A 24737-nucleotide genomic window follows, 5' to 3' on the forward strand; every position below is an offset into this window, starting at 1 on the left:
TAATATTGAACACCAGAGAAACTCTCCATAGACAGTGAATAGTGGAAGAACTTATAAGACACTATACAGTACCCATGGTGATTTTAGTGGGATATGGGTACATTTTCTAATTCAGAGCTAGCTACATTTAGATAACTCACTAACTCATCGTCAATGGATCAACTCCAAAATGTCATCATGGGACATCACAAATTCATGATTTGATGCTCTGATTTCCAGCTTAGGGAGACATTTTGTCTACATGTATGTTCATAGATATTGACTTAACTCAATGTCCAAGATCACTGGAATATCACAATGTGCATTCTGTTTTAGGGTGGATTTTCCCTTCAATGTTCAACGTAGGCTACATGAATTAAAGTCCAATAATTTTTTCTATGTCCTTCTACTTATCTTAGGTTACTCTTTACCACTGGGACCTTCCGCAGACTCTCCAGGATGTTGGGGGGTGGGAGAATGACACCATCGTTGATAGATTTCGGGATTATGCCAATTTCATTTTTAGCCGCTTCGGCGACAAAGTGAAATTCTGGATCACCATCAACGAGCCCTACAATGTAGCCAATGTGGGCCATGGCTATGGAGCAGCAGCGCCAGGTACTATCTTGAAGAGTCGAATATCATCGAAACAGTATTGTACTACTTTGAGTCTATATTTACATTTTGGATTTGATTTGAAAACAAAGGTACTGTGGCTTTTTTGCACAGCTACTGGATTCTTTTTCAGAGGACAGTTACTGGTTGCACTAGTTTTCAAATAATAGTAATTCCACCTTAAAGGAGAATGACACCCATTTTAAGAATTGTTATATGTTCTTCTTGTGCCCCAGGACAATTCAGTGAGCACCACTCCTAAAGCTAGAAATCAGAGAGACAACCATCCATTTGTTGATGTAACTGGGATGTATCATCTGGGGCTGCTCCAGGGACGTGCACAGGACTTTAGAGGGGCAGGTGCTCAAAGGCTGAAAAGGGCACTGACTACACTTGTGTGTATATATTAACCGAGCGCGCGTAGTGCGCAAGCACGATTTTTAAGGGCCCTTTTCCGGCGGGGGGCTCCCTTTTTATGCTTTTTTGGGGGGTTTTGGTGATCAAATATTGAATATTGAACTATAATAATCAGTGCAGGAGCTCACTTATCCTTGAAAGACACTTTTATCACTGACTTAAAAGGCCCATACATCTCCATAAATGTCCAGGGGGGAGGGAATAAGTGCTTACCCTACAGACCCCAAGAAGTGCTGTATATTCTGTATTGTTTAATATAAATGCATTTTTTATTCCAATCCCGATTTGTATTTGAGATTCCCAAATCCCATCGGACTTGACTTCTTCGTGTCCCTCAATGAGTGTAATACCAGCATTCAACTGTATGCGCCACAGCGGTTTCTATCATCATCATCATCACCACCCACACTATGCATAAAATATATAGGTCCGCGGAGGAGGCCGTGCAAACTGCAATGGAATATGGGGCATCTCTCTCTCTGTCCATAATATTTTGATTCTATCCTGACATTTTTCAGTTGGAAGGGCAGTCTATATGCGTAACGGTTAAAAAAATAAATAAATAAAAAAACATTCGTTTTTTTTTTTTTTTCAAAAAGGGCACATTTTTGATGAGGCTCAAAAAGGCAGGTGCTCAGGCACCCCTTGGCCTCTATGTGTGCACGTGCCTGGCTGCTCCATAGACAATGAATGGGACTCTGACTGTACAGGACCATAAGATGTTTGTATGAGCTCTTACACCCAAACAAGGTTTATATTCTAGCATTGCTAGAAGGCATGACAACTCACACAAACATGTTATGGCCCCATAAAGTCAGAGCTGCATTTATTGTCTATGGCGCAACCCCCAGACTTTACATCTCAGTTTGAAAGGATCAGCGAGGGTTCCTGTCCTGGAATTCCTAAATGGTTGGCATTCCCCTTTAATCAACAGTGTTATAATTATTTTTCTAACTAAAGCATCCCTCTATGTACTATATGTTTTAATGATTTAATGATTATAACTCTTATTTCAGGGATAAGCTTCAGACCAGGCACTCTGCCCTACATTGTGGGTCACAACCTACTCAAGGCCCACGCTGAAGCCTGGCACGTTTACAACGACACGTACCGTGCCACACAGAACGGCATCATCTCTATCACCATCAACTCCGACTGGTCAGAGCCAAGAAATCCGTACAAGCAGGAGGACATTGATGCGGCAAGACGTGTGGTACAGGTATGGGCCGCTATCATATACTGTATACTGTATACTGTAAATCTAAGGGACTCCCCTATTTGTGTTGTGTAATGTTGGGGTAACCATGAACATGTGAGAAAGCTTTTTCTTCTGTGGGTGATGTTTACAAAACTAAACATATAACTAATAACTAAAATAAAAACAATCTATATAGGCCTACAGCAATTATATAGATATTCTATCATAACAAATTAAATATATAAGTTTATTACCATGATCTCCCCTGTCATGATTTTCCCTGTTATGAAACGTAAAGAAAATTAGGATATTTCCCAAATTCCCACTTGTAATTACGACTTCCAGGGGCCGTTCATGTGCTGGTAACTCGTAAGTCGTAAATACAGTAAATATGATGTTTGCGAGGAGCACTTGAATGCACGATAAATGTAACCAATTATTAAAGGGTGAGTTTTTAATTTTGGACCCCTAGCCCTATTTCCTATTTACCATGCTGGTTCATACTGGATACCTGGACCCCTGGCTAGTTAGACCAATGCAAAAGCAATGGGGCCATGCTCCAGTCTCTACAAGCCATGAAATAAACGCTGAAATCTATTTTGCATGCACTGTGGAGTAGGTATTAGTGTTTATTCCAGGGCTTGTACAGACTGGAGTGTGGCCACCTTGACTTTGCATTGGTTTTGTGGCTATTGAGCTGGAGCTGCGGGTATCCTAGATGAAGAACAGCATGGATTGTGCTGAGAAAAGACTAGTAGCCATTGACAATAAGTAGGAAATAGGGCTAGGGGTCAACATTTCTGAAATTACCCTTTAAAGTAACTGTCCTCACATTATCAGGCATGGCACACGTAGTTGAAGTCCCTAAAAGTTTACTTTTAGTCTATGTATTGTGTGTGAGCCCCTACTGTCCTTTTGTCATGTGTGTCAGAATGTACTGTGGAAAAACTGTGAGTTGTTGTATCTCTGCAACAGATACATCTCTGTGCCTTCTTTGTATTGGTTGAACATGTTTTTCTTCTTGTGTTTCTCTTGTGGTGCAGTTCTATATTGGCTGGTTTGCCCACCCTGTATACAATGGCGACTACAGCAATGTGATGAAGACTATCATCTGTGAGAGAAGCTTAGCTGCTGGCCTTCCAAGATCTAGGTAAAGAGAATATTACATTACATTTACATTTAGTCATTTAGCTGACGCTTTTATCCAAAGCGACTTACAAGTTCTGTACGACAAGTCATCAGGAAGGGCACAACTCTATCAGCTGAGTAACAATGTTCATCAAAGTGTTGCGTGTTACAGTGTAGGTTAGTTTATTAGGACAAGTGCATGACAGTAAGGTTAGTTAGGGTTAGTTTATATATATTTTTTTTTCATTATTTCAGATAATGGTTGAAGAAGTGCGTCTTTAGTCGACGGCGAAAGATTGGACGGGATTCGGCTGTCCTAACTGGGGTGGGTAGTTCATTCCACCATTATGGGGCAAGGACTGAGAATAGGTGGCTTCTCTTTGATGACCCTCCCGGAGCTTGGATAGGAGTAGGTCTGAGGCGGCCAGAAGATGCAGAGCGTAGGGGTCTTGAGGGTGTGTAGTTAGAGACCATTGACCGGAGGTAGGCGGGAGCAGTTCCCTTTGCCGCACGGTATGCTAGGTCGAGGGCCTTGAAGCGGATACGTGCAGCAATGGGGAGCCAGTGCAGGTCCCTAAGAAGTGGGGTGACATGGGCCGACTTCGGTAGATTTGAGATCAGGCGGGCCGCTGCGTTTTGAACGAATATAGCACTATTGAGAATAATGTCCTATGAAGAAAAGGGCAGTGATTAAAAAAAATATATTCTTGACAATAGATGACTTTAGAAAAATGTATGCACATCAGTTCTCAGCCTCCAAAGAGTAGAATGTCATCACTATGTATTTTGGCTGAAAACAGCTGCATAAAAAAAAATATCTGCTTCTCTCCAGGCTTCCTGAGTTCAGCCCTGAAGAGATCAAAAGGATCAAAGGCACCTATGATTACTTTGGCTTCAACCATTACACGACCGTCTTGGCATTCCCAGTTGACTATGGAAACCTGCAGCACTATGACGCCGATAGGTGAGCACGCAATCCCTAACCAAACATGGAGAATAACGAGGAGAGGCCTAACAAGGAATAACAAGAGGCCTTGCACGGAATGTTTGTGTAATTCTCTTTCATCCAGCATGGCTGCCTGTAACCACTGGTATGAAATTGCCTAATTTCAGTGCAGTGGTAGAGTAGGTAAAACACTGGAAAAGCGCAATATTACTGTTCCACTACGACTTGTTTATAAGATCCAGTAATTAGACACCAATTGTTTTTGATATATTTCTCAAATATCAACACATACAGTAGCAACCATTGTTAGTACATAGCAACCATTGTCTCCACCAACATGGAGGAAGATGTTACATTAAGCATTCTGTGAAAGTCTATGTGTGTGAATGTCTATTAAACTCATATTAATACAGCACTGAGAACATTGCCTAAAACTGGTAGTAGTTATAATGTCTAATCTGCCCTTACATTTGAGATATTCAGGCGAAAAGCTCAGGGTAAATTTTATTGGAAACATCATTTCATAGCCCAGTTTACTTGATACCAGAGGATTGTAAATATTAATGTGATGATCGTCTTCATTAATTATTAGCTATTTATTTTATAGAAAACCCTTGTGTTAAAGGGGCACTTCACTGAAAAACAATGTGATTTATTTGACACATATTTTCACATATCGAAAAAAGCTTTAAAACACACATTAATTTAGTTATTTAGAGTGAATGAGTTTGAAGAGGTCTGCCAGTGGTGTCAACACTGAATCCCTGTGTTGTTTTAATTACAGCTGAATTAAATTACTGGTATGTGGATGAAAAAATAGCAATCTGTGGAGGACATATTCAAACTCATTAACTCTCATTATTACATGGCGTTTTAACATTCGCCAAAATGCTTGATTGTGATTGGTCAATAGCACTCCGTTGCCCCTAGCAGCGGTCAATTATTTCTCAATAATTCACCGCTGCTAGGGGCAACGCGCAATAATGACCGCTGCTAGGGGCAACAGAGAGCTATTGACCAATCACAATCAAGCATTTTGATCGCAGTCACGAAAGCTAAGCTTTACCATATGCACAGCTGCACTACATCAGGTGCAATCAAGTCCACACACCTGCCAATGACAGAGGAGCAACAGAACAACTGCGTCTGCATTTGATCTCGTCTTGTCGATGGTGTAAAATGAATTACGTATATTGTTAGTAAGTTAGCCCTGTAATAAGCGGGATAATGTACCTTAACTGCGTTTAGAACACCTCGGCACGGCGCCTCGGTGTTCCAGAACGCAGTCTCTGTAAATTATTTTGCGACAATGACCTCGTAGCTATACATTATCGCTTACATAACTGTCAAACTAAATACATTTGTGCAAAAAAGAAAAAAACGATATGTCTCCAAACAGGAACAAGATGGCTGCTGAGTGAGTAAGCTGGGTCTGAGCTCATGTCTGTTTGACTCTTTCATTATTTAAACTGTAGCTTAATGACTTCTTAAACCATTACATCTACTACATCTATAGACAAGACTTGTGGCTTTAAAACCACTACAATTTAGCAACTCTGCTTGGCTAAACGACTGATTGTACTACCAACTCTAAAGCCAAGGAATCAAACAATGGATGAAGACACAATGAGAGCCTTATCTCAATCCTTCGTCGAACAGATAATAACTGATATGATGGTCTTCTTGGATGCTAAGCTGGAACCTATTATTTGTACTTTGAACGGCATTCAGAACTCTGTATCCACACTAGCAGACCATGTGCAGCAAATGGAGCACCGTGTTGGAGCCAGTCAAAAGCAACAGCCAAGAAAGCCTTTTTGTTCAAAGCCCCTTCTGATTGGAATAACTTACCTGCAAATACTCGTTCCATCTCATCTTTTTATTTATTTAAAAATGTGCTGTCTTCTTACTTTCAAAGTACATGTACATGTTTTTAGTTTATCATTTTTAGTTTATCATTTATATACTGCATACTATCATGACTTTCATTACTTATCTCGTACGAAGTAACGATCCATTCCTATCCTTGCTTGATTTGTGTTTTGTTTGTCCTGTTTATTTTGTGATCTTGTATGTTGGTTTACTTATTTTGTAATGTCATTTCTCAGTTGATTTTGTTGTTGTAGACTGTTTCGATGTCCAATGTTTTTTTTCTCCAATGTACATACATTGTATTGTGTTAGGAGCCCATCGAAAACGAGATGCTACATCTCAAGAGGTTATTCGGAATAAAGAATTTCAATATAAAACTGTTCAGAGTTTGTGAGATTATGTGGGAAAGTAGAAGGTCCTGCACACTGTTTTAAGCTTGCAAAATAGAACTGAATGTATTTATTATGTTCAGACAACCTTTGATCCCTCAAACGGGATTGAGGCTGTTGTCTGAACATAATATATAAAGTCAGTGTGCAGGACCTTCTCCTTTTGCTCAAGTGACCTCTCTCTGACACACCTGTTACCCAAGTCTTTTGTGTGCAGAAGTATTTATCTCATTGTGAGATTATGTGCAAAATACATCATTGTATTTCAGTGAAGTGCCCTTTAATTAGTAAGGCCATCATATTACATGTTTTTATTACATCTTCAACAGGGGTGCAGGAACAATTGCTGATCGCACCTGGCTTGACTCAGGCTCCTCCTGGCTTAAGGTGTCTCCATTTGGGTTCAGACGGATTCTGAAGTTCATTAAGGAAGAGTATGGAAACCCACCCATTATCATCACAGAGAACGGGGTCTCAGAGAGAGGGCCTATAGATCTCAATGATGAACACAGGAGCCACTACTACAACAACTACATCAACCAAGTGCTTAAAGGTATCAAATCATTCCCCTCAGTTTGTTTGAAATTTTAGCGATGGAAAACGGTCCCCTCCATATTTACTGTCACTTTTGGTAAAGATAAACCAAAAATGGTGTGAAACGTGTGCTAGACAACTTTTATTATCAAAAATGTGTATGGCACAATTACTGTCAACTTTTGTTTTACAAAGCTATCTTCAATGTAAGTGTTTACCGGTACTTCAAACATGGTCAGAATCTTAAAGGAACATGTCAACATTTTGGGACCCTGGAGTTAGACTTTGGAGTGTATTTCGTGACTGTTGGGAACTAGGCTACACTGGCACACCTACTTCCAGTGAATGACGCTAAGCTAGGCTAATGGTGCGGTTGTTCCCTAAGCCTAATGCATGCACAGAGAAGAAAAGGGTATGTATCTGCTTGTCTAACTCCAGGGTAGATAAGCTAATTTCCCCAAAAGTTGGCGTGTTCCTTTAAGACTCATGGTAATAATTCCTCTTGGTAAGCTGTCATGTCTTACATTAATGATTCATGAATGCATCTCAATGGGTTTTCAGGTATGGATCAAAGGTTTGGCTATTATTGACTCTCCAAATTGTGTGGACTGCGTGGTTCATTATATTATGGCAAGCTATTCAGATTTGGAGAGAAAGTTAGCTGAAAACAATAACCTACCACATAGCAAATGAGGATAAACTCAATGGATTTCAAAGAGTAAATACAGGTTTGAATGGGTGAATAACTGTACCACTACCATTCAAGACATGGTTTATTTTAAGGGAGGGCTTTGTTTGTATAGTTACATTGGACTCACATAGGAGTGACAACATCCATTAGTCTGTATGCATACTGGGTGACAGTTCATAAGGATTTAAGGTGATTTAATACATTGGTATTTCATTATAGTCAACAATGTAGTGCACACTATGTCAGAGTAAAAAATAAGTGAATGTGTAATAAGGTTAAAACCACGTAGCTAGTAGTAACCCCTTGCCAGGGGTGTAAAAAGTACCCAGAAATTATACTTAAGTGAAAGTATGGGTACCAGCTAGTTGAATGGATAAACGTTATTTAACATTGCAGAATGGGTACAATACAATACGGCTCAATACAAACAGTTGTTAAGGGGGGGGGTGCAGAGTCATCAACACAATGTACCACCAAGAGTAGAGAGTTTATGTCTCAAAAAGCGAGAGACCCAATGCTCTTGTTGTTGTTAGCTTATATGCTAATGTGAATGGGATCGACCATAGCATTGCGGCTAGGCTAGCTACCATAGCAGTACAGCAGCTAGTTGAATGGATAAACGTTATTTAACATTGCAGAATGGGTACAATACAATACGGCTCAATGCAAACAGTTGTTAAGGGGGGGTGCAGAGTCATCAACACAATGTACAGTGATTTCTCTGGTCTGCATCCCCTTAACAATTGTATGTATTGAGCTGTACTGCACTGTACCCATTCTGCAATCTGTTAATAAAGTTTTCATTCATTCATTCATTCATTCATTCATTCATTCATTCATTCATTCATTCATTCATGTACCACCAAGAGCAGAGAGTTTATGTCTCTCAAAAAGCGAGAGACTAAACCTACAGTAAAGCTCTTGTTGTTAGCTTACATGCTAACGTGAATGTGATCGGCCATATCATTGCGGCTAGGCTAGCTACCATAGCAGTACAGCAGCTAGTTGAATGGATACACGTTATTTCGATGGCACAAGCTTCGAACAGAAAAAAATTGAAGTTAAAAAAAATAAAACTTTTATTTATTTTTTATTTTTTTTAAACTTCGATTTTTTTTTTAAATGTTCGAAGCTTGTGCCATCGAACGAAGCTTCGAAGCTTCGAAGTATTTAAGACAGCCCTACAAAGTACAATTACTCAAGTACTTTACACCCCTACCCCTTGGCATAAACTCACTCCTAAAATAAATATCTGCTTCCTGAGTTGGATCCTTTTCAGGTGGCGGATTAGTTAAGACTGTGGTATTAGACTGAATGAATGAATGAATGAATGAATGAATGAATGAATGAATGAATGAATGAATGAATGAAAACTTTATTTAACAGATTGCAGAATGGGTACAATACAGTACGGCTCAATACACACAATTGTTAAGGGGATGCAGACCAGAGAAAGACGTTTGTCTTGTTTACATCAGGGTCCCCCATTTTCAGTTCACTGTCGTGTTCACGTGGTGCTAGTGAGCGGAGGGTTCGGTTGGTCAGAAGACAAGCGCCCAGTGCGAAGTGACTGCCAGTAGCTAGTAACCACCTGTTATAATGGCACCAGTTAACTCAGAAAATATGGTTGAGCCCTGTTTTCCTGCTGGGGTCACTGTTGAGTGAGGTTAGATGGGTGAGTGTATGAGGTTGCCCTTGAACTACTTGAATATACACAGAGTAGTACATGCTGGAACAAATGTGAAAGACAATTTGCAACAACAGTAGGCTAAGATAACGGACAACATATATTCTGTGATCTTGTTAAAACCAAAATACAGTCCCTGTATTGCAATTTACTACAACATACAAGGAGTATATACAGTAACAATGAGTAGCCTACAAATAACAATTTAAATGTAACCATATGTTAATCACTTGTGAGGTAACATTGGTGATGCTGTTTGTTTTCTTGTCACAGCTTACTTACTAGATGATGTCAATGTTTTTGGATACACGGGTTGGTCATTGATGGACAACCTAGAGTGGGCCACTGGGTTTTCAGAGAGATTTGGCCTTTTCTACGTCAATCGCTCAGACCCTAACCTTCCCCGTGTAGCCAAGAACTCTGCTGCCCGCTACGCCACCATCATCACCTGCAACGGTTTCCCAGACCCGGCATTAGGACCCCACCCGTGTCTGAACCCTGAACCTGAAGGTATAACGATGCCTCACAGCTTATAGGAGACGGCTGCTGTCATTTGGCCACATCCAAAATGCACGTTATCAGCCGAGTACCTAAGATGAAGAACTGTATAACTCTTGTTTGAAGCTTTCAGAGGAACAATGTTTTCAAACGTTATGGTTTTCTAAGGTTGGAAAGTTAGGTGTGTTGGTGTTCATTCAAAGTTAAAGACAGTAGAGGTTGAATTATTTTCTTGTGATACATCACATTCCAAGTGATTTAGATTGACCTCACAACAGCAAATACATACTGTCCAGAAAATTGCAAAACGAAGTGATATGGTTCTTCATTGCAAGGGTTCCATTATTGTAGAGAATATGTTCAAAATCTATTTTACAAAACAGGGAGACATCTTACATGTGAACACTTGTATTCAGAGATTGTAAACTGACATACTATACAAAGTTAAAGCTCATAGTTCACACCTACCATCTATTCAAATGTTAATTATATCCTTTTTCTTATTGCAGGAACTACTGCGCCCACCACATCACCTACTACTGCGCCCACCACATCACCTACTACTGTGCCCACCACATCACCTACTACTGCGCCCACCACATCACATACTACTGCGCCCACCACATCACCTACCTTGAATAACTTTGTGAGCTTCTTGGGTATGGATCTCTCACCCAATGATGCGGAGGCTGGACTGTACAGCTTATTTGCGGTACTTATTGCAGCCACCCTAGGGGCTGTCTTTATGTCTTATTGCTTCCTAAAAACTAAAAATAAGCTAAAGAACAGAAAATCGGTAGAAACCATAACAATGGAGAGCAAATTATAAGTCCATGCACTTCGACTAAAGTCCCAACATGGACGTATACTCTTAAAATCTGGGGGAGCCGTCATACACTCTAGAGACTAGTGGGAGATTGATTGAATTCACTGTCAAGAAACAAGCCAAGTGATTCAATAATGGCACACATTGCATGATTCTTTTCAGATTGTTTTCTCTAAATTGCTGTTATATAACAATTCCAATTAACTTAAAGTTATGCTTGTGTTTTCTCATGTGTAATATGTGGTGCAGTTATCGGATATCAAGCTCTGATCAAATAAATCAGTGGGCTACTTTACCTGTAATTCGTTTCATTTGTAGACAACATTCCGTTTTATCCAATAGGGGAGGAAAAAAACACAAATTATTTATGCTGTCAAACAGCGATCTCCAGGGCAATGTGCCCCTCTTGGTATTTGAGTTAGGGAGGCCACACCGCAGGTTCTGGAGACATTTTTGCAGCACAGCTGTCAGTTCGAACTGAATGGCGCAAGCTCAGTAATATTAGCAATTACATGTACTTTTGAGCTTCCACCACCAGTTTCATCCCTGGCCTGTTCATAGTATGACATGTCATGCCAGTCCTACCAAATTTAACAATGTCATGAGATAGATAATTAGCTTTTAATCACATGCGGTTTGATTACATTCACCCGTTTGCCTACTAAGATGTCCGTGGTGACGATGTAACGTAGCCAAATACTAAGGATGGACCGATGGCATGCCAATGACTCGAAAAGTGTCAAACCAGAAACCACTTCACAAGTAATATTTGTTGAAAAGTTTATTTGAAAAACGAACCACAAAAATAGTATAGATACCAATAGTATAAAAAGTATGAAAAGCTACTACAAATTTGAAATTACTTGAGACAGTTGGCACTCATGGCACTGCAGGTACGGTAGAATGCAAATGATGGCATCATACTATGGAGTTCTCAAGGCAATGCATCATCCCATCAAAAAGGACACATTTATGATCTTCATTGACACTGTAAGTGGAACACAACAGATTATCAAACCGGTTATGAACCACAGTTCAATTATTTCAAGCATTAAAAAGGTCACATATGAAAAGCTCACTTTTTCAGTGCTTGTGCACACACATTAGAGTCTCTGACGGTCCGACTAACACAAACGGGTTAAATAAAACAACCCAGGCATATTTTGCACACAGCCCATATTCAGAAACTTTGCCTCTAGATGTACAGATTCATTCAGATTTGCCTCTCAGTCCTACATCAAATGGCGAGGACGGTCTCTGATTTGCATGTCAGTTTTTCAAGATGGTGGCTGGCCTGTAAACACACTTTTTCCACATAAACAGTTTACAAAATTCCATCGACAACATTTTACACAGGAAATGGGATATGAAATAGCTGGATCTTGATCTGAAACTCCTAGTTTGACGATTTGATCTGAATTGTGGGAGCCGGAAGTCGAAGCAGTTGCTAAGTGCGGTGTGGGAAAAACATGGCTAATTTGCATTTAAGGCTACAGAAATCGGATAACAGCCCATCCAGACAAAGGACTGAAACAGTGGGGGTATAGTGGCTGATAGAAGGCATAATCGAGTGGTATTTTCAGCACACACAAAAAACTTGTTTCGGGAACCTCAGAGACTTATATTAGCGAGTATAATATGCAACCTTTAAAGCACCTCATTTGAATTTTCACAGAAACAACAGCTCACTTAAGGGAAAATTCTAATCGAATGTACATTGTGCCGTTATTGGGACAGTTACATCAATGTCTATAAACACAGCCAGCAGTCTCCCTGGGAATCAGACTTAAATTTGTGATGTCATCAAGACTTCCATCTATGGAACAGAACTATTCAGAAAATGTTCATATATGGAATCTATGGAGGATTAGTCAATGGATATCATCACTAGCCTCATCTCCGGTATTCAGCTTAGGAACATATCTTTTATATTAACAAATCGAAACTGAACTGTAGAGTATAATAGTTCTATTTTAGGGTTGGAGTTCCTGGTGACGGAGGAACTGCTGATGAACAGCAACACGTTCATTCTTTTCAAACTCCTAACAGAAATAGTGACCATAGTGACAAAATGTAATTTTCAATGTACTCAAAACTAATACAAAAATAGAAGAAAATAAAAACTCATATTTAAACAGTATACGACGGTCACAATTTACATTTATTCAAGCATTATCCAGGTTTTAGTTTTTTGTTTTGTTCCTTTGGACAAAGGCTCCACAAGAGACTTCCAGTTACCATACTCGTCAACAGACTTGGGGAAGAACATTTAAAAGAAAGTATCTGGCTATGAAGCCAAAATCGTCAACTAAAAGTAGATGACGTAGTCCAAACTGAAAATGTCACCTGCAAGGTATGCTTTGCATGAAATTCAACATCCCCAAAATCCGTTTGTCAGCCTAAGCCGACTCCAGTACCTATTTTGCTCCTCCTCTAAGAGTGGTGCCTTGTCCATTATCCTACCAGTTCATAATATGAACTGGATTATCTACAAGCACAGACTAAACTGTGGTTCACTTCCTACCAAAAATTAAACAAACCTTAACAGTCTGACCTTTTCTTTTTGCACTACGCTTTAGGCTGCCTTCACCTTATTGGAATGGCTGAAAATGTAAACACCAGTTTAGGTCCAAGGCAAACTTGAGATGCACCCCTCTAAAATTGCAACAGAGATGACAAAAACACAGAAAAATGGAACCACTAATAAATCCTATGCTTCAAAAACAACAAAGAGGGGAATAAACAGCACAGCTGCCCTGAGAAGAAAAAACAGCACAGCTGCAAGAGGTTTTGTTGCGCAACAACAGTTTTTGAGCACTTTGATATCTTCAGACGGGCTAGTGGGTCAAGTACCACTGGATGGATCTTCAGACGGGCTAGTGGGTCAAGTATCACTGGATGGATCTTCAGACGGGCTAGTGGGTCAAGTACCACTGGATGGATCTTCAGACGGGCTAGTGGGTCAAGTATCACTGGATGGATCTTCAGACGGGCTAGTGGGTCAAGTACCACTGGATGGATCTTCAGACGGGCTAGTGGGTCAAGTACCACTGGATGGATCTTCAGACGGGCTAGTGGGTCAAGTACCACTGGATGGATCTACATACGGGCTAGTGGGTCAAGTACCACTGGATGGATCTTCAGACGGGCTAGTGGGTCAAGTACCACTGGATGGATCTTCAGACGGGCTAGTGGGTCAAGTATCACTGGATGGATCTTCAGACAGGCTAGTGGGTCAAGTACCACTGGATGGATCTTCAGACGGGCTAGTGGGTCATGTCAAGTATCACTGGATGGCAGGTCATATGCAGCCGTTTGGTAGAGATCACTGTTCTGTTTTTTGGGGGAATTTCATCTAGTGTTTGATGATCACTGACCATAATACTGAAAGGCTTGAGGCAGATTCTTCCTCCACCAGTGAATCTACAAACACGCATCACACAAACAAGTCTCTCCATTTTCCCTTATGCCCACTCACTGTCCCTGATGTGAAACGCAATCCCTAGTGTCTGCTAGGATGAGGAGCACCTATGCTCGGAGACCTGCAGAGAGAGAGAGAGATAGAGAAGTGATATTAACGGGGTGGCGTTTGAGTTAATACAACCAGTTCCCTCTTCCACAAACTTTGTCCAAGGGAAGCAACAGTTGTGATTTGAGGATCAAGAAAAGAGGGCTGGTTTGACACATTAGAGAACACAAAAAAAGAATCAGAAATTATGCTTGAGGATAAGCGGTAGGGCTGGGCAATATGGCCAAAAATGATATCGATATCGATAACAATATCATATCACTCGATATCGATTTTAAACAGATTTATGTTCATTTTGCAACAATTCTTTGTCGTTGCCGCCATCTTTAGTGTTACATCCCCTCACACTCCAGTTCTCAGGCTGCAGCTGGTTTGAAAGCGAAAGTAAACCGGCTTCTCTGCTGGCTGTGGCTCCAGGGGAGTTGAACAGTTCTGGCTCTGCTAGTTTCTTTTCTATCTTTTGGCGCTTTTTTGGTGGACAAACCACCAGACTAGCTCTGCTAGCACACATAGCCTACTTTGTACAGACTGTTTCAAACTGTATTTTAAATTAGAAAGCAAACTAAATAAATGGACAAGAGAAAAATAAATCTCAATTTGGTCAGTATTGTCATTTGGACAAGCAAAGCCATTACTTTAAGTTGCAGGCAAGAAAGACAAGTCTGTCCACTGTCTCTGGTTTTAGGGGCCTTTCTCACTCACCTACTCGTTTCCATTCCATTCTAGCCCGTTCCGAGATCTGATGCGAACTTCCCCCCTCCCTCTCCCCCCTCTAGTTTGTGTACACACGTCTTGGTTCGCTCCGGGTTCCGTTTACGGTTTGCCTTTTGAGCGTGTACGCTTGCCGTAGGCGATGATGTCACGTTCGAAAATGTAAACAGGAAATGTCTTAACACGACGGCGGAGACTGGATGCTGATATAAAATGAACAAATAACCAATAAATATGAAGTTATATTTGAACCTCTGTTGTCAAGCCTTGTCAATATAACCCACCCCATTTTATCACGAATGGATGGTGTTGTAGAGTTCGCTTTTGAGCGTTTCCCAGGGCTAACGCTAAGCTAACGGCTAACGCTAGTTAGCTTAGCCTAGTCTAGTATAGCCTGTAGCACTTATTTTTCAGCAAAGAACGTGCAATAAACAAAACGGATACATTCACTGTGTGTTCTGCCTCTCATTTGTTGATGAAACAAAACTAACATCAACACAATTGAACACCAAAAGCTGAGTTTAGTCTCGTCTGCGCTGATTTTGTTAGCTTACATGCTAACGTGAATGCAATATGCCAGTATAACAGTATAGCATTGTGGCAAACGCTAAGCTAACGGCTAACGCTAGTTAGCTTAGCCTGTTCAGCACATTATCTCATCGCTCGTGGCAATTATATTCCATGTCATTGATCTACTGGTCGACCACGGCCAACTGGTTGGGCACCACTGGTCTAATAGAAATAAATGCATTGAACAAGAAACCAATGTATCATAGCATGGCAAACAAAATTGCCAGGCCTAATGCGAGCCAGGGAAGTGCTGTTTGTAACGTGGCTTCATGTTTTCATCCACTGAGCTGTGAACTCTCAAATTGCCCATAAATATCGTTTTTGTGGGTATTGTCCAGTTGTTGCTGTGTGGTTTTATCTGCCCATAATTCAAGCAAGCATGAAAAGCATTACAGTAACGACGTTGTGTGTGTGTCACGCCCCCCGCTCCCACTGGCCCGCATCCGAAACCACCTAATCCAACTGTCCCAGGTTCAGCGGGGGGTCAAACGAATCAGCGCCGGTTCGATCCCAAAAGGGGTGTGTCCGTCTGAATGAGAACACTCCCCCCCCGTCCCCGGGAGCGCTGATTCGATCCCAATAGGTGAGTGAGAAAGGCCCCTTAAACTGCCTGTTGCAGGTCACACATTTTTTTATATCGATTATTAAAATATATCGCGATAATTATAGTTATCGTTATATCGCCCATCCCTAATAAGCGGTGGTAATTACTCGTAAAATAAAACAGAAGAATTTAACCAAGATAACTAAAGAGGGGAGCTTTCTCACCAAACTTCTATTTGGGTAGAAAGTAGGGCTGTCAACGAATATTCTATATTTGGAAAAACACATTCGATTGTAAAAATTTAAGAAAAAAGTTGCGCCCTTTACGTGCACCTTACAAAAGCCGCGGTCACACTAATAAAATGTATTGTCTATTGGCTGAGCAGCCTGGCATTCGTGTGACATCATGTCCGGAATCAACCAGGAAATAGCTAACGGCTAATAGTTGTTGTCATCAAAAGGATACATTCAGTGCTGAGGGCGGCTGGGTGGCGTAGCGGAGATTGCGCTCGTCACCAATGCAAGAGACTCCGGTATCGAATCCCAGTCTCAGCATTGCCTTCGGCTTGGGCCGGCCGTCGTACTGGCTCATTTGGCAGAGTCAGCGGATGGAATTGGATGGGTGGGGATTGGACGTTGTGGACAGCGACCCCTACAGGTCGGTTGGGAGACGCCTGCACAGCAGAGACAGGAAGTGGCGAGGGTAGTGTGAGCCTTCCATGCGTTACACCTCGCCAATGAGAGTCCGCGCTGGCAGGCGAAAAGATGTGACAGGCTGCCTCCTCGTGTGCTGGAGGGAACACGTGATGCAAGGCTTCCATCCTCTCTACAACCGACCAGTGGGGGGCATAGTCAAGCAACGTTCAAGACAGGGGAGGGGAGAATTGGATACACGAAATTGGGATGGGAGAAAAATAGAAAATAAGGAGAAAAAGTGGATAAAAAAAAGATACATTCAGTGCTGGATCTAACTAAATGGATTTATGGAGACACATTTATGGAAAGTTCAAGACCGGACCACAAAGCTTCTGGAAGGTTAATTTTGTGATCTTGTATGTTGGTTTACTTATTTTGTAATGTCATTTCTCAGTTGATTTTGTTGTTGTAGACTGTTTCGATGTCCAATGTTTTTTTCCTCCAATGTACATACATTGTATTGTGTTAGGAGCCCATCGAAAACGAGATGCTACATCTCAAGAGGTTATTCGGAATAAAGAATTTCAATATAAAACTGTTCAGAGTTTGTGAGATTATGTGGGAAAGTAGAAGGTCCTGCACACTGTTTTAAGCTTGCAAAATAGAACTGAATGTATTTATTATGTTCAGACAACCTTTGATCCCTCAAACGGGATTGAGGCTGTTGTCTGAACATGATATATAAAGTCAGTGTGCAGGACCTTCTCCTTTTGCTCAAGTGACCTCTCTCTGACACACCTGTTACCCAAGTCTTTTGTGTGCAGAAGTATTTATCTCATTGTGAGATTATGTGCAAAATACATCATTGTATTTCAGTGAAGTGCCCTTTAATTAGTAAGGCCATCATATTACATGTTTTTATTACATCTTCAACAGGGGTGCAGGAACAATTGCTGATCGCAGCTGGCTTGACTCAGGCTCCTCCTGGCTTAAGGTGTCTCCATTTGGGTTCAGACGGATTCTATAGTTCATTAAGGAAGAGTATGGAAACCCACCCATTATCATCACAGAGAACGGGGTCTCAGAGAGAGGGCCTATAGATCTCAATGATGAACACAGGAGCCACTACTACAACAACTACATCAACCAAGTGCTTAAAGGTATCAAATCATTCCCCTCAGTTTGTTTGAAATTTTAGCGATGGAAAACGGTCCCCTCCATATTTACTGTCACTTTTGGTAAAGATAAACCAAAAATGGTGTGAAACGTGTGCTAGACAACTTTTATTATCAAAAATGTGTACGGCACAATTACTGTCAACTTTTGTTTTACAAAGCTATCTTCAATGTAAGTGTTTACCGGTACTTCAAGCATGGTCAGAATCTTAACACTTTGGTTGCCTAAGGTTAAATTAATGATATACCATAGATTGCCAGCGCTATTTGTCTATGGAGAAAGTCCCCTTCTTTGCAGGGCTATAACTTTTTAAATTCTATTGCTACATTGCCATTATTAGGGCCCATTCAAAGTCCTATATGTATTGTTCATTGTGTAGCAACGTTAAACTTTTTCATTCACATATTCATAGTAAAGTATGGTCTAATGTATAAGTATGTTTTCATCTCTTTCTGCAGCTTTCTCCAGAACGTGATATATAGCCCCAAATGCATTATATTGATGATGAAATACAGTTTGATGGCAATCAGCGCGATATAAAAAATTCCAACTAGACGTACTTCTAGAAGTTACTACACGTCATCTGATGTTGACCGGATGGGCGAGGGGGCGTTTATAATTCCGTGGGCAGCGTTATACCAATCATCTAATGTGGGTCAAATGTTGATAATATCAGTTATTATCGAAGACGGTAACGTTACACGCTGAAACTCACCCCAGTCTCCGCACGCCGTTGGGCGATCATCGTCGAGTAGAAATTTTATCATTATGGGATATATTATTACCCGGTCCATCTCCAGCTTGTATAATGGTATATACGTCCAAATCATGTTGTTTATCGAGTTATTGGCAATCGATCGCTATGTAGAGTGACGAGCTAGAGTCACGGGACATGTACCGAGTGGCCGGAAGCAACACGGACGTCTAGCAAAACCTCTAATGCGCTTCCTGTTAAGCGCTTGCGCCGATCGGCCACCAGATGGCGCTCCTGAACCGCCAGAGAGCTCAGTGGGTCCTGCTGGTGGATCTCAGGCCAGCGGAGGGACATTATGAATCCGATCGCAGATTTTTGAAATATTAATATAAAGACGACGTACAGCGTCCCCCGGCAACTTTAGCATGGCCAGCAAAGACGTCTAAAGACGGCTCCCGGCAGTCAAAGTGTTAAAGGAACATGTCAACATTTTGGGACCCTGGAGTTAGACTTTGGAGTGTATTTCGTGACTGTTGGGAACTAGGCTACACTGGCACACCTACTTCCAGTGAATGACGCTAAGCTAGGCTAATGGTGCGGTTGTTCCCTAAGCTTAATGCATGCACAGAGAAGAAAAGGGTATGTATCTGCTTGTCTAACTCCAGGGTAGATAAGCTAATTTCCCCAAAAGTTGGCGTGTTCCTTTAAGACTCATGGTAATAATTCCTCTTGGTAAGCTGTCAAGTCTTACATTAATGATTCATGAATGCATCTCAATGGGTTTTCAGGTATGGATCAAAGGTTTGGCTATTATTGACTCTCCAAATTGTGTGGACTGCGTGGTTCATTATATTATGGCAAGCTATTCAGATTTGGAGAGAAAGTTAGCTGAAAACAATAACCTACCACATAGCAAATGAGGATAAACTCAATGGATTTCAAAGAGTAAATACAGGTTTGAATGGGTGAATAACTGTACCACTACCATTCAAGACATGGTTTATTTTAAGGGAGGGCTTTGTTTGCACACTATCGTATAGTTACATTGGACTCACATAGGAGTGACAACATCCATTGTGGGGGAAACATTAGTCTGTATGCATACTGGGTGACAGTTCATAAGGATTTAAGGAGATTTAATACATTGGTATTTCATTATAGTCAACAATGTAGTGCACACTATGTCAGAGTAAAAAATAAGGGAATGTGTAATAAGGTTAAAACCACGTAGCTAGTAGTAACCCCTTGGCAGGGGTGTAAAAAGTACCCAGAAATTATACTTAAGTGAAAGTATGGGTACCGTCTCAAAATCATACTCAATTAAAAGTCAGAGTATCTGGCTAAAAACACACTTGAGTAAAAGTTTAAAAGTTTCTACTTTTAAATGTAAGTACTAAAAAGTCAAAGTAAAAATCTCTGATAGCAGGTGTTTAATCAAAGATCCCCGCTTTCTAGTCTTGCACAAGGACCAATCAACATGAGTATGGGCTGGTTAATTTTCCATTGATGGGGATTTGATTGGCTGTTTTTAAATAAAGAGCGGCCGCAGGATTAATAACATTAACGTTAGTTCAGCCAGAGAAACAAATATACTAATTTCAATTGTTGGACCGGCAAGATTTGTACTTTGTAGGTCTGCATTTTAAATGTAAGGAGTAAAAAGTATGTTTTTTTCTCTCTGAAATGTAATTGAGTAAAAGTATACAAACCTAATAATACTCGAGTAAAGTACAAATCCCCAAAACAGTAAAGTATTCCCTTCGAAGCTTTTTTTGGCAATCGAAGCTTCGGGGCCGAGCTTCGATTTTAATTCGAAGCTTCGATTAAAAAAAAAAAAAAAAAAAAAATTATTTTGTTTATTTATTTTTTTATCTTATGTTGTGGGACTTGTACAGCACTTTGGTAAACTTTGTTGTTTTTAAATGTGCTCTATAAATAAAGTGGATTGTTCACACACACACAAATCGAAGTAAAAAATACAAATAAAAAATGAAAAGCGAAAAGCGAGAGACTAAACCTGTTGTTGTTAGCTTACATGCTAACGTGAATGGGATCGACCATAGCATTGCGGCTAGGCTAGCTACCATAGCAGTATAGCTCTAGTTGAATGGATAAACGTTATTTAACATTGCAGAATGGGTACAATACAATACGGCTCAATACAAACAGTTGTTAAGGGGGGGGTGCAGAGTCATCAACACAATGTACCACCAAGAGTGGAGAGTTTATGTCTCAAAAAGCGAGAGACCCAATGCTCTTGTTGTTGTTAGCTTACATGCTAACGTGAATGTGATCGGCCATAGCATTGCGGCTAGGCTAGCTACCATAGCAGTACAGCAGCTAGTTGAATGGATACACGTTATTTCGATGGCACAAGCTTCGAACAGAAAAAAAATTGAAGTTAAAAAAAATAAAACTTTTATTTATTTTTCTTTTTTTTTAAACTTCGATTTTTTTTAAATGTTCGAAGCTTGTGCCATCGAACGAAGCTTCGAAGCTTCGAAGTATTTAAGACAGCCCTACAAAGTACAATTACTCAAGTACTTTACACCCCTACCCCTTGGCATAAACTCACTCCTAAAATAAATATCTGCTTCCTGAGTTGGATCCTTTTCAGGTGGCGGATTAGTTAAGACTGTGGTATTAGACTGAATGAATGAATGAATGAATGAATGAATGAATGAATGAATGAATGAATGAATGAATGAAAACTTTATTTAACAGATTGCAGAATGGGTACAATACAGTACGGCTCAATACACACAATTGTTAAGGGGATGCAGACCAGAGAAAGACGTTTGTCTTGTTTACATCAGGGTCCCCCATTTTCAGTTCACTGTCGTGTTCACGTGGTGCTAGTGAGCGGAGGGTTCGCGGTTGGTCAGAAGACAAGCGCCCAGTGCGAAGTGACTGCCAGTAGCTAGTAACCACCTGTTATAATGGCACCAGTTAACTCAGAAAATATGGTTGAGCCCTGTTTTCCTGCTGGGGTCACTGTTGAGTGAGGTTAGATGGGTGAGTGTATGAGGTTGTCCTTGAACTACTTGAATATACACAGAGTAGTACATGCTGGAACAAATGTGAAAGACAATTTGCAACAACAGTAGGCTAAGATAACGGACAACATATATTCTGTGATCTTGTTAAAACCAAAATACAGTCCCTGTATTGCAATTTACTACAACATACAAGGAGTATATACAGTAACAATGAGTAGCCTACAAATAACAATTTAAATGTAACCATATGTTAATCACTTGTGAGGTAACATTGGTGATGCTGTTTGTTTTCTTGTCACAGCTTACTTACTAGATGATGTCAATGTTTTTGGATACACGGGTTGGTCATTGATGGACAACCTAGAGTGGGCCACTGGGTTTTCAGAGAGATTTGGCCTTTTCTACGTCAATCGCTCAGACCCTAACCTTCCCCGTGTAGCCAAGAACTCTGCTGCCCGCTACGCCACCATCATCACCTGCAACGGTTTCCCAGACCCGGCATTAGGACCCCACCCGTGTTTGAACCCTGAACCTGAAGGTATAACGATGCCTCACAGCTTATAGGAGACGGCTGCTGTCATTTGGCCACATCCAAAATGCACGTTATCAGCCGAGTACCTAAGATGAAGAACTGTATAACTCTTGTTTGAAGCTTTCAGAGGAACAATGTTTTCAAACGTTATGGTTTTCTAAGGTTGGAAAGTTAGGTGTGTTGGTGTTCATTCAAAGTTAAAGACAGTAGAGGTTGAATTATTTTCTTGTGATACATCACATTCCAAGTGATTTAGATTGACCTCACAACAGCAAATACATACTGTCCAGAAAATTGCAAAACGAAGTGATATGGTTCTTCATTGCAAGGGTTCCATTATTGTAGAGAATATGTTCAAAATCTATTTTACAAAACAGGGAGACATCTTACATGTGAACACTTGTATTCAGAGATTGTAAACTGACATACTATACAAAGTTAAAGCTCATAGTTCACACCTACCATCTATTCAAATGTTAATTATATCCTTTTTCTTATTGCAGGAACTACTGCGCCCACCACATCACCTACTACTGCGCCCACCACATCACCTACTACTGTGCCCACCACATCACCTACTACTGCTCCCACCACATCACATACTACTGCACCCACCACATCACCTACCTTGAATAACTTTGTGAGCTTCTTGGGTATGGATCTCTCACCCAATGATGCGGAGGCTGGACTGTACAGCTTATTTGCGGTACTTATTGCAGCCACCCTAGGGGCTGTCTTTATGTCTTATTGCTTCCTAAAAACTAAAAATAAGCTAAAGAACAGAAAATCGGTAGAAACCATAACAATGGAGAGCAAATTATAAGTCCATGCACTTCGACTAAAGTCCCAACATGGACGTATACTCTTAAAATCTGGGGGAGCCGTCATACACTCTAGAGACTAGTGGGAGATTGATTGAATTCACTGTCAAGAAACAAGCCAAGTGATTCAATAATGGCACACATTGCATGATTCTTTTCAGATTGTTTTCTCTAAATTGCTGTTATATAACAATTCCAATTAACTTAAAGTTATGCTTGTGTTTTCTCATGTGTAATATGTGGTGCAGTTATCGGATATCAAGCTCTGATCAAATAAATCAGTGGGCTACTTTACCTGTAATTCGTTTCATTTGTAGACAACATTCCGTTTTATCCAATAGGGGAGGAAAAAAACACAAATTATTTATGCTGTCAAACAGCGATCTCCAGGGCAATGTGCCACTCTTGGTATTTGAGTTAGGGAGGCCACACCGCAGGTTCTGGAGAAATTTTTGCAGCACAGCTGTCAGTTCGAACTGAATGGCGCAAGCTCAGTAATATTAGCAATTACATGTACTTTTGAGCTTCCACCACCAGTTTCATCCCTGGCCTGTTCATAGTATGACATGTCATGCCAGTCCTACCAAATTTAACAATGTCATGAGATAGATAATTAGCTTTTAATCACATGCGGTTTGATTACATTCACCCGTTTGCCTACTAAGATGTCCGTGGTGACGATGTAACGTAGCCAAATACTAAGGATGGACCGATGGCATGCCAATGACTCGAAAAGTGTCAAACCAGAAACCACTTCACAAGTAATATTTGTTGAAAAGTTTATTTGAAAAACGAACCACAAAAATAGTATAGATACCAATAGTATAAAAAGTATGAAAAGCTACTACAAATTTGAAATTACTTGAGACAGTTGGCACTCATGGCACTGCAGGTACGGTAGAATGCAAATGATGGCATCATACTATGGAGTTCTCAAGGCAATGCATCATCCCATCAAAAAGGACACATTTATGATCTTCATTGACACTGTAAGTGGAACACAACAGATTATCAAACCGGTTATGAACCACAGTTCAATTATTTCAAGCATTAAAAAGGTCACATATGAAAAGCTCACTTTTTCAGTGCTTGTGCACACACATTAGAGTCTCTGACGGTCCGACTAACACAAACGGGTTAAATAAAACAACCCAGGCATATTTTGCACACAGCCCATATTCAGAAACTTTGCCTCTAGATGTACAGATTCATTCAGATTTGCCTCTCAGTCCTACATCAAATGGCGAGGACGGTCTCTGATTTGCATGTCAGTTTTTCAAGATGGTGGCTGGCCTGTAAACACACTTTTTCCACATAAACAGTTTACAAAATTCCATCGACAACATTTTACACAGGAAATGGGATATGAAATAGCTGGATCTTGATCTGAAACTCCTAGTTTGACGATTTGATCTGAATTGTGGGAGCCGGAAGTCGAAGCAGTTGCTAAGTGCGGTGTGGGAAAAACATGGCTAATTTGCATTTAAGGCTACAGAAATCGGATGAAATGAATGAATGAAAACTTTATTTAACAGATTGCAGAATGGGTACAATACAGTACGGCTCAATACATACAATTGTTAAGGGGATGCAGACCTGAGAAAGACGTTTGTCTTGTTTCCATCAGGGTCCCCCATTTTCAACAGCCCATCCAGACAAAGGACTGAAACAGTGGGGGTATAGTGGCTGATAGAAGGCATAATCGAGTGGTATTTTCAGCACACACAAAAAACTTGTTTCGGGAAC

At 40.6% G+C, this 24737-nt stretch overlaps 1 protein-coding gene across 1 annotated transcript in view; it reads left to right on the forward strand.

The window, feature by feature from the left end:
* LOC311225989 (lactase/phlorizin hydrolase-like) overlaps positions 1-24737 on the forward strand; it is a gene marked incomplete at both ends in the record, with an annotated part of 111722 nt that overhangs the window by 19861 nt on the left and 67124 nt on the right. Inside the window, 8 exons of the mRNA XM_084311371.1 lie at positions 399-597; positions 2028-2230; positions 3253-3359; positions 4170-4301; positions 6874-7097; positions 9730-9966; positions 10464-10613; positions 22078-22176. Coding sequence (XP_084167497.1) covers positions 399-597; positions 2028-2230; positions 3253-3359; positions 4170-4301; positions 6874-7097; positions 9730-9966; positions 10464-10613; positions 22078-22176 — 1351 coding nt within the window. The remainder of the gene's footprint in view (positions 1-398; positions 598-2027; positions 2231-3252; positions 3360-4169; positions 4302-6873; positions 7098-9729; positions 9967-10463; positions 10614-22077; positions 22177-24737) is intronic.

This window comes from Notolepis coatsorum (assembly GCF_963971535.1).
Source record: "Notolepis coatsorum genome assembly, chromosome: 3".
NCBI classification, from domain to species: domain Eukaryota; kingdom Metazoa; phylum Chordata; class Actinopteri; order Aulopiformes; family Paralepididae; genus Notolepis; species Notolepis coatsorum.